Here is a 13,796-nt window from a genome sequence, read left to right as displayed (position 1 = left end):
AGAGGAAGAGATAAACGAAAAATGAATGTGTAACATGTGCATATGTATCTATATATATTAAATTTAATATATATACACATAATATATAATACATCGTCCTGGACTCTTTCGGTACTTTCCCGCCAACAACACTTCCTCACTACTTTCTCCACAACATATGTAGATACAGTATTGGTTTTGGTTGCGCATGCGCTGTGACGAAGAAGCACAGCAAAGTAAGTAGAAGCCATTGCTGTTAGCTGTTATTGTCATCAAAAACTATCAAGAATGAGTGAAAGTCAAATCTAGTGTCAATGAACTGTTAAACACGATGACTGGTATTGTTGAATATCGTAGAGAGTTGGGAAGTGATTCGAGTATTAAGTCTTTAGCAAATTCGCAGTTAACACCACCAACATCTCCTACAACTCACTCGTTAAATGATGAAGTAGATAACATTGATTATCGTTTCGAACAAGCCAGACTGCAGAGTTTTGAAAATTGGCCTGTCCCGCATATTATAGAACCAAAAAGACTTGCGGCTGCTGGATTTTATTACACAGGCGAAGGCGATAAAGTAAGATGCTTTGAATGTTACATGGAAATATATCAATGGGTAGAAGGTGATAATCCGATGGTTGATCATCAACGTTGGTCTGCAAGATGCAGATTTATTCGAAAAATTAATTGTGGCAATGTCCCAATCGGAGTAGACCCTAACACACTTTCACCACCAAGGCCAAGGAGTAGAGACCCTTATGAAGTAGAATATAGACCTACTTCTGGTCCAGACAATCATAATTTAACATCAGAATTACAATTACCAAGTATAGCAAAACGAAGTTGTTTAGGTTTGGGAAGACTTAAAGGACCAGTACATCCCGAATATGCCAGTTACGTTGCTAGACTACGGACATTTGAAACATGGCCAAAAGCTATGGCACAAACAAAAGAACAATTAGCGGATGCTGGTTTTTATTATACTGGTAAAGCTGATCAAACTCTGTGTTATCATTGCGGCGGTGGTTTGAAAGATTGGGAACTGGGAGATATGCCCTGGGAACAACACGCAAAATGGTTCTCGAAATGTTATTATTTGCTGATGGTTAAAGGTCAAGACTATGTTAATAAAGTAACGGGTCAGCACATATCACCGCTATCCAAAAAGGTATGTGGAAAAATGTTAAATTTTCGATTTCCTCTGTATATAGATCGTCGTTCTTATATTATTTTGTTCCAGGAAACAATGCAGATGAATCTACCAAGTTTTATGAAGAAAGTTCAATCTGTATTGAAGAGTGTAGAAATCAAGGAAGAAGAGATCAAGGAAAGTAATCCTGGTCCAAGTTCTCAATCCTGTTCCACGGATAGTCGTATAGAAAGCACTGGATCTGTCACAGAATCCGTAAAAGGAAGCATAGAAGATCTATCGAATGCGAAAACGCAAAACAATAAGCCCATAGACGATGCGAGGATGTGCAAAATTTGTTACAACGGAGAATTAGGAGTAGTATTTTTACCATGTAGACATATAGTAGCTTGCGTTAAGTGTGCTCCTGAAATGGCAACTTGCGCAGTATGCAGAGAACCTGTTACCATGACCGTACGAGCCTTCTTTTCGTAGTATTCCGTATTGTACTGTATATGTAAAGAAATTTCAAAATTCAATGTAGTTGACCAACTGTTTTATGTAGATACTTTTAGCAACATTTTTACGAACGAAATCCCGAATGATGTGTATGTGTACATGCATTATGCATATTAAATGATACTTAGAGCAAATATGTACTTGTAAGTACATCTGGAACTAAAATTTTCATAAACTTTTTCAACTAGAAAATATGTTTCTCGAGTAGGAGAACTAACAAATATATGTATAGGTAAATCAAATCAATCACATCAGGAAATTTGAATAGATTGTAATTATACGTTATATTCTATTTTAAAGGGTTATATTTAAGTACAACGACGAAGAAATATGTATTACAATTAATACAATGTACAGATATATTCATACATAGTTTTCTAAGTTTGTATTAAGAATAAATAGGTGGTTTCATTACAAAACACTATTAAAAATAGTAAGTGTTAATCAAATCAAATTTCAATTCAATTTCGATTTTAATATTTGAATAAATTAATATTTATATTTAATATTAAATAATATATTAATATTTATATTTAGTGACTACTTTCTACTGTCAATCAACAATTAAATAATAAAATAAACATTAAATAATTTTTGTTAACTCTTTTCAACCGTAAGCATTAATTAATCAATCAAACGCAAAATATTAATCAATTAATACTCAACTCTGACACATGCATATGAGTGACGTAAGAATTTCTTCGTCCTCCAATTGGTAAACCAATGATCTTATGGACGCGTTTGAAAATAAACGATTGTATTTATACAGCTAGTGAAGATATGTCGATGTAACGTCAGCCTCAACGATTTCGCACATATTTCAAGCTGGATGAATTAAGGATTAAAGCTGCACCAACATTTCTAGCATCAAATTTTGTATTGATAAGAGGTAAGTTTGCGAACTTCCATTGAAAACGCTACGAGAACCATTTAACAGGTTGATCGTAAGTATAACCTATTTCACGTCCGTCAACATTTAACCATTTGTAGGAGCAGATTTCATATTAAGAAGGTTTTTAGTTTGTCATTGTGAAAAACGTGAAATATTAAACATTTAGTGTAATATATGAATCAGATACACAAAATATTCTCACGAGCATAGGTATCAATCCTTGGGATGCATATACGTATTCTTTTATGAAATTGACAATTTTTTTATTGTATATTAGATACATCTAACTATTACCTTTATCTACGGAATTGGAATAATTATACTCTTGTCAGAAGGATCGCTTGTAATAATAACAATAATTTATAGCTTTCTAAAAGGTGGTAACCTTATTTATGCAAATTGCTTTTGACAGTTTCGCGTTCAAAATATAAATGTAATGCAGAAATAAAATGTCTAACGGTATTCATTAATAGCTTCAAATGTATACAGTGCATTAAAACTGATAAATGTGCATGTATGCCTAATTTGATGAATAGATCTATAGTTGATACATATTTTTACATATTAATAATATGTATATATTTACATATTTTTACAGATGTCACTAACCTTTCAACAAATTGTACTGAATGCAAACAAGTTAGTAATTAAGATATCAGACCATGAAAATGTTGTGGATAACTTGATAAGCGAAATAGAATCAGTTTTTACTCAGATCATTAATATGAAACAGGTAAAAGGATTGTACGTTTATGTTAGTTTCCGTAAACTACAATCAATAAAATAAACAATTAATAAAATTTAAAGACAAATGCTAATTTTAATGTTTTCTATCTGTATTACAAACTACATAGTATCAAGAAGAAGTAGACATTTTGAACAAGGAAGCAAAACAAAGACCACACGTACAATTAATTGCAAATATACACAGGGAAAGTAAACATTTGCAAGAAATACAAGCTCAAAATAAACATCTTAAAAATGCATTAAAAGATCATCAGCATGTCCTCGAACTAATAATGTCTAAGTATAGACAGCAGACTGCATCTTTGTTGCGTCTGTGTAAAACGGATCTTACTTCATTACATAATTCAAAATATGCAAATGTAAGTATAAATTTCATTCAATTATAATCAATGTAATTTGTTCATTGTATTACTATTATATGTTGATCCTTGTAAAATTACAGATAATTTCAAGTCAAGCTGAAAAAATTAATGAAATGGCAGCAATAATGAAAACTGCAGCTTCCTTAGATGAGGAAAATGAATTAAAAGAGAAAGAGATGTATCATAGTTTAAAGGAAGAGAATGCAACATTGCGAGAATTAGTTAATATTGCGAATAAGTATGGTTCCCTAAACAAGGAAAGCGAAGTGGAAAATAAAGTTGTTCAAACAGACACGGAAACCTTATAAAAAAATTTTGTAATGTATACAACTCTTATATAAAATTCATATTATTCCTTTCATATTTTATAGCATAATTGCTGTCAAAAAAAGAAGTGTATTATCTGTAATGCAATAAAGTGCACATGCAATATAAGATCACACTACACATTTTTAATGACTTTTATTAAAACGAAAGCATTTCTAATTGTTATATTTATTTCACGTCACTATTTTATATAATAATTGTCTTGTAGTTAGGATTAAATATTTTTGATGAATATTTTCAAAGCATGTTATTTTTGATATGTCATAGGATCGAAGTATTCGAATATTCCCGCCTTCTTGCGCATGGTTCAAACGTTTAGCAATAAACGTTCAGCAACAGGTGGAGAAAAAATTAAAAATTCATACTTTATGACAATGTAAAACAAAAGTCAAGAGTAAAAGAATTGTAAGTTTGGTTTCGTTTTCACGTCACTAACAATTAAAGTCGACCAATAGCAACTCTCGATCTGAATTGTGGAGGTTGTCATTGGTGGACTACGAAGATGTTTAATCGCTAGTAACTTGAATTTTTTTATTCTTGATTTTCGTCTTCTATTATCCTAAGAAATATGTATAAATGTACGCATAAAAATAAAGAAAATATTTTCAAAATAATTGGAGATTAACATGCATTATCACAGCCTGCTCTGGTACTAGGGTAAGCTGTGGTATTATTTATTTGACGAAACTTCTATTGGAACCTTCGATGCTGGTTATTCCGAAATATTGACATCTCTGTCTCCCTTTGGATGAAATAGGGCGAAGAGATTGCGTGCGAGAAATTTGAAACGTTGGGAAGCGCGGCGATGTTTAAAAGTGCTATGGTAGAAGATGGCATTTATCAATCATATACAATTTCATGAATCGAATATCGTTCGAAATGTTATTTTTACCATGTTACATATGTAACTGAATATTTTCACACATTTTATGTCTAATTTGTACAGTTATTAAATACAAATATTCTCATAAGATGTTGCTGGTGATAAAATATGACGTTCAGGGACTACGTTCGCGCGGGATCCACTTGCAGATGCATGCGCATTCGAAATTGATTGCTAAAAACATCGGAGTTTCGCCTATGTGAGAATGCTCTGTGGTTCGTATATATAGCGTACATGTATGTATAGTACAATAACCGCAGTTCCATCTACGTTCTGCCCTCCCATAGCAGCACCGTTAATGTGCATCGCGAGATACTATATAGTGAGCTCCGTTTAAAGAAAGTGTGTAGGTTGATGTAGTTGTGCGCACTGCTGGGAGGACAGACGCACAAGTGAACGGGTGATGGCAAGGAGTAGAGGTGATTTTTAGTGATCTTTAACAAATGGCTCTGTCCGAGGTGCACAATTTAGCTGCAATTATCGGCAACAATGGTTTTACAGTTAACAAGGTAAGCGAAGCGACCATCTTTCCACTGACTCTGACTTCATCACCGAAAAAATGACGTTCATCTTTTTCTACTGTAATGTACAACGCGATCATTCCAACATAATGCGTAGGGAAAGATGCGGTTGTATTGTTTGACGAATATTATTCGACCAACGAATAAATGAAACGCATAGCGTTTGTCACGTCGAAGAATTTATTGTCCGAACTGTTTATGTCGGTAACGTAATTAACAAAAACGATTTCATTTTAATTAGTTGCTGCTCGCATACAACGATATCATAGTTGTTCTCGCGTTAGGTTTACATTGGAAATTCTCCGCACCGATATCAGATTGTGAATGCAGAATGGGTTGGTCTGTTCAGTTTTGATTTTTCTGCCATAGTACTCCAATACGTGTATAACCACGTTAATTTACTTTTAACGATACACGATTATTGTAAAAGGAACGACATAAAACAGATTTTCGTGAAAGAATATGCATTTCCAATATAAGTAATATTTTAGAAAATAGGGTAACACTCGTTGATATTTAATGTTGTTTTTTGTAGAACAACATGGTTGAACGTAACATCAGCATGTTGGAACCACAAAACAATTATCCAGCTGACCGTTGTAACACAGAATATAACTATTGGAACTATGACTTAATGGAGCGTAATGCACAGAAAAATGTAAGCAGTTTATAATAATAAGTTGGCCTTTAAATGCAAGGCAAAGTACTTTCAAACTTAAGATATTGCAGGTTATTTTTTTTTTCTATGGTTTGTAAGTTGCTGAATAGCAAATTATTATTTGGAATATATACAGTGCAAATGTTATTTAAAAATTACTCACTTTTTATTTTGACATGTTCACGTGTTTCCTTTCAACAGGATGATTATACATGTCAAAATAAAATGAAAAAAATCAAGGGAGATGCCATTGCGCTAGGGGCTCCGTTTTCAAATAACTAACATTGAAAAATCTACCAATAGCGACGCGTGGGATAGGTTAGCAAGTGCGCAAACAGTGGCGTACCGCGCGAAGAAACGAATATGTATTCGAACTTATGACCTAGAGTCCAACATGTTTGTTACGCGCTGCAATTGTTGCGATTCAGGTATCAAAAGCAAGACGACAAATCTAACTATAATTACGATCGATTTAACCTGTTAACCGGGGAGCCCATTTTCCAAAAGCGCACTCTGTGCGCGTCGCAATGAACTTGCAAAAACGAGTAAACTAGTCAAAAAGCGTGAAAATAAATTGCAAACTAACAGACTTTATTTTTTATTAATGCTGTACATAAGAAATTCATGTTTTATACAACACCACGATCGAATTTAAAATAAAATACAACGCATACCACAACATTGCAGTCGGTACTCTAATTTTACGAATATTTTTAACTCGCAGTTTAAGTTAAAATCTTTTAAAGATTTCATACGTCTGAACGATGTAATTAAAAAAGAAATAATTTTTGCCGGACAACTCTTTTTCTGTCACTTACAGTTTGCGGGTATGAAATAAAATCGAATAAACGGACGAATTTTCAGGGGTTGATTTTAACTTCTTAGATTGAATTTGGATAGCAAAAAGAGTTTCTGAATCTTCGGAATTTCCGAATTCAAGAAAATGTTGGACAAATCTAAAATATGAAATCAAGTACACAACTATAGTAATATTTTATTGCTTAATGCTATCTTCCAAAAAATAGTTAATCAACGAAATTTTATTTTGTTATTTGGTATACATATTTATTCGAGAATAGAAATTTACGGAGGTTTTCTGTTCTATGTAATGTCGCCAGTTCTGCATTTTCGGTATGCTCAGCTTAAAAAAAGACAAGATCATGATCGATGTTTGTTTTCCCGAACACAGAGCTTGCTTCCACTCTCGTGTTATTGTTTGGCACGACTCGTTTACAAACTCTGGTGTACTCTTTTCAAATCAAGTATACGTTCGAAAGTGGCTCCGTTCGTGCTTAACTCGCAAAATTTCAAATTAACACTTGCACGAGATGCTGTGAACACTTGCAAATAAGATGGTTACAGCGCTTAATGGTTAATGCATATTGACATTCGCGACGTGCGTATGTACATGCGTATGAGTGGGTGACTCTTCAGCACAAAGTGTTTCATTGTAAAGAGCGCTAATCGTGTATACTCGAAAATATTGTTTGGAGTCCGGAGTTTCAATTTCAAAGTAAGTGTCCGCCATTGACGAAATCAGAATTTAGAAAAGCTTTTAATTACCGATATTTTGAAAACGGAGCGTCTACAGAAATTTCGGCGTTTTTAATTTTCGTATTATTTGTTCATGTAGAATTGTCTTTGAACACATTATTTTCATGAGAAAGATTACTCACGTTTGTAGAATTAATTAAAATACACATATTTACGATTATTTTACCAATAAAAACCCACTTATTTTTTATAAAAAGAATGATTTTATGTAATCTGTATTGACACCAATTTTTTAATATTTCATTTGTATAGATGAATGTGGAGGATGAAGATAGTCAGGATTTAAATAATCCTATGGTAAATGATTTGGTCTCGAAAATCCTTGATGACGATTCGATCATCTGTGACAATGCTCAGAGTAATAGTTATAATGGCAATATTAAATATCGCTCGGAAACACAATCCTCTATCATGGAGGGTAAAATGGAGAATAGCACAGACCTTAGTCTGTCTGCTTTAGATCATTTTAATATGCATTCTACATTCAACAAATTACAGAACAGTGTTTCCAGCAATGCTAAACTCGAATGTAATTATAATAATATTTGCGGAGAACTGAAAACATTGAGTCTCAACACGTGCGCAGTACAATTACCAGATCAAGAGAGTTTATACAATAATGGAGTTAATGCATATCCAAATATATACCCATCTGACTCACAATCGTACATATTACGTCCAAATGATGAGAATTCATGTATCAGTGGAAATACCATACCGCTGTGTAATGATCTGTTAACGGCAACGAATGATGCAAATTCGAGTAAACAGTCTAATTGGTCAGAGAGTTTGTCCACCGTAGGATGTACAACGGATTTATTTGGAAATTATCAACGAATACAAAATTGCACAAATCCGGACTTGAATATTAATATGGCTTTAACATTGGCATTAGATTCTCCTGATCCGATTACCCTGAACGAGCTGGAATATCATAATAACATTGGACAAAATGGCACCACCAACACATATAATAATCCAACAGCTGCTATGCACGAATTGTATAGTATGACTGCCAGTAATCAAAGTTATAGACCAAGCTCGGCAATGACTGATTTGAGCATTGATTCTGGTTTTCTCTCGAATTCTCCATTACAACACTTCTCTCCGGCTGACACAAACTTGCACAATTGTTTTGGGAATAATATACAACGCGGTAGTACCGGTGACTATAAGGATTTACAAGACTCGGGTAGATTAAGCATGGCGAATATCTCTATACCAAACGAACAATTTCAATTTTTGCAACAAGCTCGTAGTTACAAATTGGATCAAGCTGTGGACCAAGAATACAAACAACTGATCGATTATTATCCAGGTGTGAACGACTTCACCACGACCTCAATCAATAGCTTAGATACGAACGAGAACTGTCTTTCGGGTAATGATTACAGAATCGACAACAATCTGTTGAAAATCATCAGTCCAAAATCTAAGACTATCGAGACCAAGACATACTCACCGATCGGATTCCCCAAGAATTTAAGCTCACGACATGCGCACCAGTCAATTGCAAAATATGGATACCATAATTATCAACCTTACACTGCCAGCAACGGCGAGACTTTGAAAATGCTACCACAGAGCTCTGCATCGTATCACGACTTGAAACAGCCTAACTGCGCTAATACGTACAAAATGGAAGGACTAGATCTCACCAAGAAAATAGCTTTTCCTTCCGTCAGCCATTTGACCAATCAAATCGCAGGGTCCTCAATGAACAAGGATACTTTTAATTACATTGTAAAGCAACGACATCACATACCAAGAATACAAAATGCTCTTGGCGTCTCCTCTGGGAATGTTCTGTTCAATTCAGGAATAGTACCAAGTCCGAGCACGGTCAGATCTGGAGTATTCCCATCAGTAATGCCAGTTCCTGTGCCACTTCCAGTTCCACGCTCGTTTTCTGTGCTCTGTGGTGGAAGCTTGAGTCTTCGAAATGGAAGTGGAACAGCTAGACGAACAGCTCCTTCGAGTATACTCCATTTCAGGCTGGAACAGACATACAAACAGTTCAAGCAATTAGAGAAGGAGCGAAAGAAATGTGAGGCTGGATTGGCCGCACATTTCCCAGGCAAAAGAGTTACCAGTGCAAACAATATACCCGTTCCTCGCCTTCAAGGAAACCCATCGCGTGTAGATCGTTTAATTATCGACTATTTAAGAGAACACGCACGTGTTATTACATTGATTGCAAAAGTAAGCTCAGTTCAGAATCTTTATGTTCCTCTCGTTTGCAACTAGACTATAGATCTTTAGTTCTTAAGTTCATCAAATACAGATAAGCATGTGTTCATGTTCTCTGGAACTACAGAACATCAACACTGAGATCTTCTAAACAAAAATAGTAAAAATTTTCTGAATTACTTTTAGGCATATAGTTTAAAGTTATGAAATTTAATGAGTCAAAGAAGTTGGCAAAATTTCATGTTTTAATTGTAAGGAATTTTTCGTTGGAGAAAAGATAATTTATGAAAGCAAGGTCCACAGTCCAGTTGCAATGAAGTAACTTGAGTATTTTACAAAATCATTTCTTAAAACAGATGGAACGATTGCGAGGGACCACAATGAATCAACGCGTGCACAAAGCTATGGAGAATTGGTTGGAAGCAATAAAATTCGTCCAGGAATGCCGTAGACGAGAAATCGCCAACGCAACAAAATGTCAAAAGGAGAATCCAACGTGTATTCCTGTATATAATAACGATGGTATGTTCCTATATCTGTTCACAGTTGAGATTAATTATTCGGCGAACAGCCGAATTTCTTTTAAATAATTGCATTTCCATTCTATAATAGAATTTATAGGCAAAGAACTACTTATTACAAACTTTCTACTCAAGTGATATCGTACATCTATATTTTTTGGAATATAAATACAGTTTCATCTGAAAAATAAAATAAAAAATGTAATAGACACCTACTTGAACGGTGCCTACAGCATAAAGTTCTGCAAAATTAAAGATTGACAGAGGAGAACATCTTAACAAACTTCTCAGTAATAACAGCAATTTCGTTTGCGATCCAACAAGTTATCTAGAACAATACATAGCATATTAACAAATAGTTATTCGGAAACCTATTAATAAGCTTTCAATAGGTAAAGTGTTAGTATATTGTTCAGTTTAAAATAAAATAGTGGTGATGCACCATTCAAATTAATTTTTCTTGTGGAAACCTTTATTTGTCTTTGACCATTTCAAAGTTACCGGTTTGAAAGTTACAAATAATAATTTTTTTTATGAAACTTTCTGTTACTTTCCTATGCGCAAGATTTTGAAATGTCCCAAATTTGTTGATCGTTGGAAAGAAATAATTAAAGATGCACGGAGATTCCGATGAAACGGTAATTAAGATGGGAATTAATTGATCTTTTCTGCTTGTAGATATACTAACTCTGGCTGCCAGCGTCTATGAATTAACAAAGGCATCTCGGTACGCGCGAACCGGTATGTATAACGCGCTACAGGCAACGCTGCTATACGACTTGGACATCGAGAGAAAGGTCGTCGAGTCCTCGAAGGATCCGGTCCTTGTGATAAAACGCAATGAAAGTCAGGTAGGAACCGAGGTCGGCGACTACTCGAACTGTACCTAGCAAAATTTCGAGAGGCGGTTCGCCGATTCGCGTGACGAAACATAGGCTATGTGTCCAGCAGCTTTTTACCTACGTATATCCGTGTTACGTTATCAAGAAAGCTTCAGCTGGCGTTTTATCATAATTTTATCGCTGGAAGAACGGAAACAAAGAAATGCCGCCCACTAATCGCAGAAACAAAAAAAAAAAGAAAGAAAGAAGAAACCTTCAGATCATCATTACGGAAATAGTACGCGTACTCACGCCGAAAAAAAAAAAAAACAATGGGAGGGATGGGGTTGGGAGGGAGACAAAAGAACCGTACGCGTGTCTACTTTTTACAAGTTAATAGCGACTCCATAGTTTTCTACTGTACATATTTTTATCCCTACTATAGTACAGTCCTCGGGAGTGTCAGTTCTGGTATCTAATACTTGTGATCCAATCATCTATATCGTATGTCGCACTTTCAAAGTGATTTCGCTTGTTCTTCGCTGACAGACTTAACGGGGTAACTTAGTCAAGAATGAGATAGAACGGAAACGAACAAAGAAAACCGCGGGCATTTTAATCTTTGGGTGTGCTGGTCTCTCGCGTGTCTCATGAATGCCAAAGATAATAATCGTTTCGAGAGAGAGGGAGGGAAAGAAAAGAGGAATCCGTCGGGGATGCGGAAAAAAACGAAGAACAAGATTGCTCAGATGTACTAAACGAAAACAAACAAATATATAGCAAGAATCGCAAGAATATCCAACTATTACTCGTTTGCGTATGTGTCATAGGTTAGCGGTTCTAAACATAGGCTAAATTTTACCAATATATTCGTTCAGATGCGCTAGACAGTAATTTCCTAGACTAGTTCAATGTGGCCTTCCTTAAATGTGTGACCCAAGATGTGTGTCGGGTAGCTGATCGTCTCGGATACCTTCAGAGAAGAACGTCTCGAGAACTGAAGACGCGATAGACGTCGATATCGATTCGTAAAGATCGGGCGGGTGCTCTTCAATCCGCGAGCTATAATGGAGCACAGCCTTCGATCCGATCGGTGAATAGTTAATTAGATTCGAGAAAGCGAACGATGTCCACTGTGCGACGCTACGCGCGGAATCTCTTTGCCGAGACAAGGAATTTCCTAATCGCGTACTTGCTACCATAATTACTGTACTCCGGCGAGTACGCGTACAACGTAAGGTATATATACAGAATTTTTAATGGCACGCGTATATATACATATACACATATATTTATATGTATGTATATGTGTATATATATGTATATTTACACACAATGCATTCAAAAAGTGTCGGGACTGATCATTTTTCTAGGTAACATGAACATTTTGCTACCCCTTGTATTAATTGTATGAAATTCAGTATCTTTTCTTTGTTTTCCCAGTTGGACTGATTAATGCGAACTCTTTGCTACACCAACGTTAATTTTGTCGAACTCGGTGAACCGAAGAGGTGTTTCAAGAGGAGAGATGTAGAATACTAATCGGTAAAATTTCATTTACACGTCAGTCTCGATTTGATCCTGCGTTAGTCCGGGAACCTTTTAAATGCACTGTGTATAAATGTATATATATATTTATATATACGTTCTAGGCAAATCTGTTAGCTTTATATGGCCGACTTGCGATGCTCACCATTTTCGATTCGCCCGTTCTGCCGGGCGAATTCTCTCAGAACGATTCACGGCGACCATAACACTCCGCTTCAAGAGTTCTAACGTTCCGAACGTGTACAGAACTGTACACAGGTCCTTTTTAGTCGAACATCGCGATCAGATCGCGAACTCACGTCCGCGGAAAACATCGTCTCGTCACCGCTCTTTTCCGTTCTTCGTCCCTTTTCGTCCGCGGCAGAATTGGGCATTCGTCGATTGAAACAATTTTCTTGATTGATTAACACTTTTTGCAAGTATCAAATTTCTGCTATTATAAGCTTCACCTATTTGCTTTTGTCGTGAACACGTAAAATCCACAGTTTATTGATGAGGAATATCGATCGTTGACGGTTGATCGCCAACTAAAAATAACCAGGATCGATAGTGCTATAGCAGTCGTGTACTTTGTTAGCGCAATGATTCATTCGTTCAAATTACGCACAACATTTCATATTCTACGCTAAAATTGAGATAAATCAGATCTTTAAAGTTCGAGAGTCACTATGCGCGACAATCTAGCGCTGAAATTTCAACGATGAAGAGAATTTAAATTCAATCTAAGCACCGACGTCGAATAACTGTAATTGTAAATCAGTGAAATGATCATGGATCGAGCATTGCCCAGTTCTGGCCCGTGGAGATGTTCGCACAACGACGACGAGACAGTCCTCCTTCATCGGATTATCTATTGTCCACGAGTGACAGAGCGACAGAAGTCGGCAACTCGTAGCTGCCTCGAGGTCTAATCTCCTCCGATATGCTTAAGCTTGATCAATCGGCCTGTATTACCGTTAGACTGCTCGCGAATCGAATTTCCAGAGTGTTGGTGGATCTTCAACCCTTGGGCGACGATGGCTGGGTCGGTCTTGGTTCGGTGTATCGACGGTCAGCCTCCTCTGATTAATTCGAATAGGTATCCGTCAGTTCACAACGTGTCTGGGAAACGTACCTTCGGAAGCGCGTTTGAAAGAGTTCACGAA

At 35.8% G+C, this 13,796-nt stretch overlaps 3 protein-coding genes across 4 annotated transcripts; all 3 read left to right on the top strand.

Annotated features, from left to right (window-relative positions):
- Window positions 1-183: 183 nt before the first annotated feature.
- On the top strand, window positions 184-2,001 carry LOC143361987 (baculoviral IAP repeat-containing protein 8-like). The gene is made up of 2 exons (XM_076801748.1): window positions 184-1,147; window positions 1,220-2,001. The coding sequence occupies exons 1-2, from the start codon at window positions 311-313 to the stop codon at window positions 1,601-1,603; spliced, it is 1,221 nt and encodes a 406-aa protein (XP_076657863.1). The 5' UTR covers window positions 184-310; the 3' UTR covers window positions 1,604-2,001.
- A 332-nt stretch (window positions 2,002-2,333) lies between these two features.
- LOC143362269 (FGFR1 oncogene partner 2 homolog) lies at window positions 2,334-4,075 on the top strand. 2 transcript variants are annotated; one of them, XM_076802274.1, is made up of 4 exons: window positions 2,334-2,516; window positions 3,118-3,252; window positions 3,374-3,625; window positions 3,709-4,075. In XM_076802274.1, the coding sequence occupies exons 2-4, from the start codon at window positions 3,118-3,120 to the stop codon at window positions 3,934-3,936; spliced, it is 615 nt and encodes a 204-aa protein (XP_076658389.1). In that variant the 5' UTR covers window positions 2,334-2,516; the 3' UTR covers window positions 3,937-4,075. The 2 variants fall into 2 exon arrangements, with proteins under 2 accessions (XP_076658389.1, XP_076658390.1); XM_076802275.1 differs by lacking the exon at window positions 2,334-2,516 and adding an exon at window positions 2,765-2,896.
- Window positions 4,076-5,157: 1,082 nt separating this feature from the next.
- On the top strand, window positions 5,158-11,376 carry LOC143361925 (uncharacterized). The gene is made up of 5 exons (XM_076801640.1): window positions 5,158-5,347; window positions 5,895-6,017; window positions 7,824-9,773; window positions 10,118-10,283; window positions 10,961-11,376. Exons 1-5 carry the CDS (start codon window positions 5,282-5,284, stop codon window positions 11,170-11,172), a joined length of 2,517 nt encoding a protein of 838 aa, XP_076657755.1. The 5' UTR covers window positions 5,158-5,281; the 3' UTR covers window positions 11,173-11,376.
- Window positions 11,377-13,796: the final 2,420 nt, after the last annotated feature.

Source organism: Halictus rubicundus, chromosome 16 (assembly GCF_050948215.1).
Source record: "Halictus rubicundus isolate RS-2024b chromosome 16, iyHalRubi1_principal, whole genome shotgun sequence".
In the NCBI taxonomy this organism is placed as follows: Eukaryota; Metazoa; Arthropoda; class Insecta; order Hymenoptera; family Halictidae; genus Halictus; species Halictus rubicundus.
The sequence above is the reverse complement of the archived record's forward strand: the minus strand, read 5'-3'. Positions and strand labels throughout refer to the sequence as shown.

Coding starts and splice junctions, on each gene's coding strand:
- LOC143362269 (XM_076802274.1), top strand. CDS start 3,118: ATGTCACTAACCTTTCAACAAATTGTACTGAATGCAAACAAGTTAGTA. Junction 3,253..3,373: donor AGATCATTAATATGAAACAG/GTAAAAGGATTG, acceptor CAAACTACATAG/TATCAAGAAGAAGTAGACAT. Junction 3,626..3,708: donor ATAATTCAAAATATGCAAAT/GTAAGTATAAAT, acceptor GTAAAATTACAG/ATAATTTCAAGTCAAGCTGA.
- LOC143361925 (XM_076801640.1), top strand. CDS start 5,282: ATGGCTCTGTCCGAGGTGCACAATTTAGCTGCAATTATCGGCAACAAT. Junction 5,348..5,894: donor ATGGTTTTACAGTTAACAAG/GTAAGCGAAGCG, acceptor TGTTTTTTGTAG/AACAACATGGTTGAACGTAA. Junction 9,774..10,117: donor TTATTACATTGATTGCAAAA/GTAAGCTCAGTT, acceptor TTCTTAAAACAG/ATGGAACGATTGCGAGGGAC.
- LOC143361987 (XM_076801748.1), top strand. CDS start 311: ATGACTGGTATTGTTGAATATCGTAGAGAGTTGGGAAGTGATTCGAGT. Junction 1,148..1,219: donor TATCACCGCTATCCAAAAAG/GTATGTGGAAAA, acceptor ATTTTGTTCCAG/GAAACAATGCAGATGAATCT.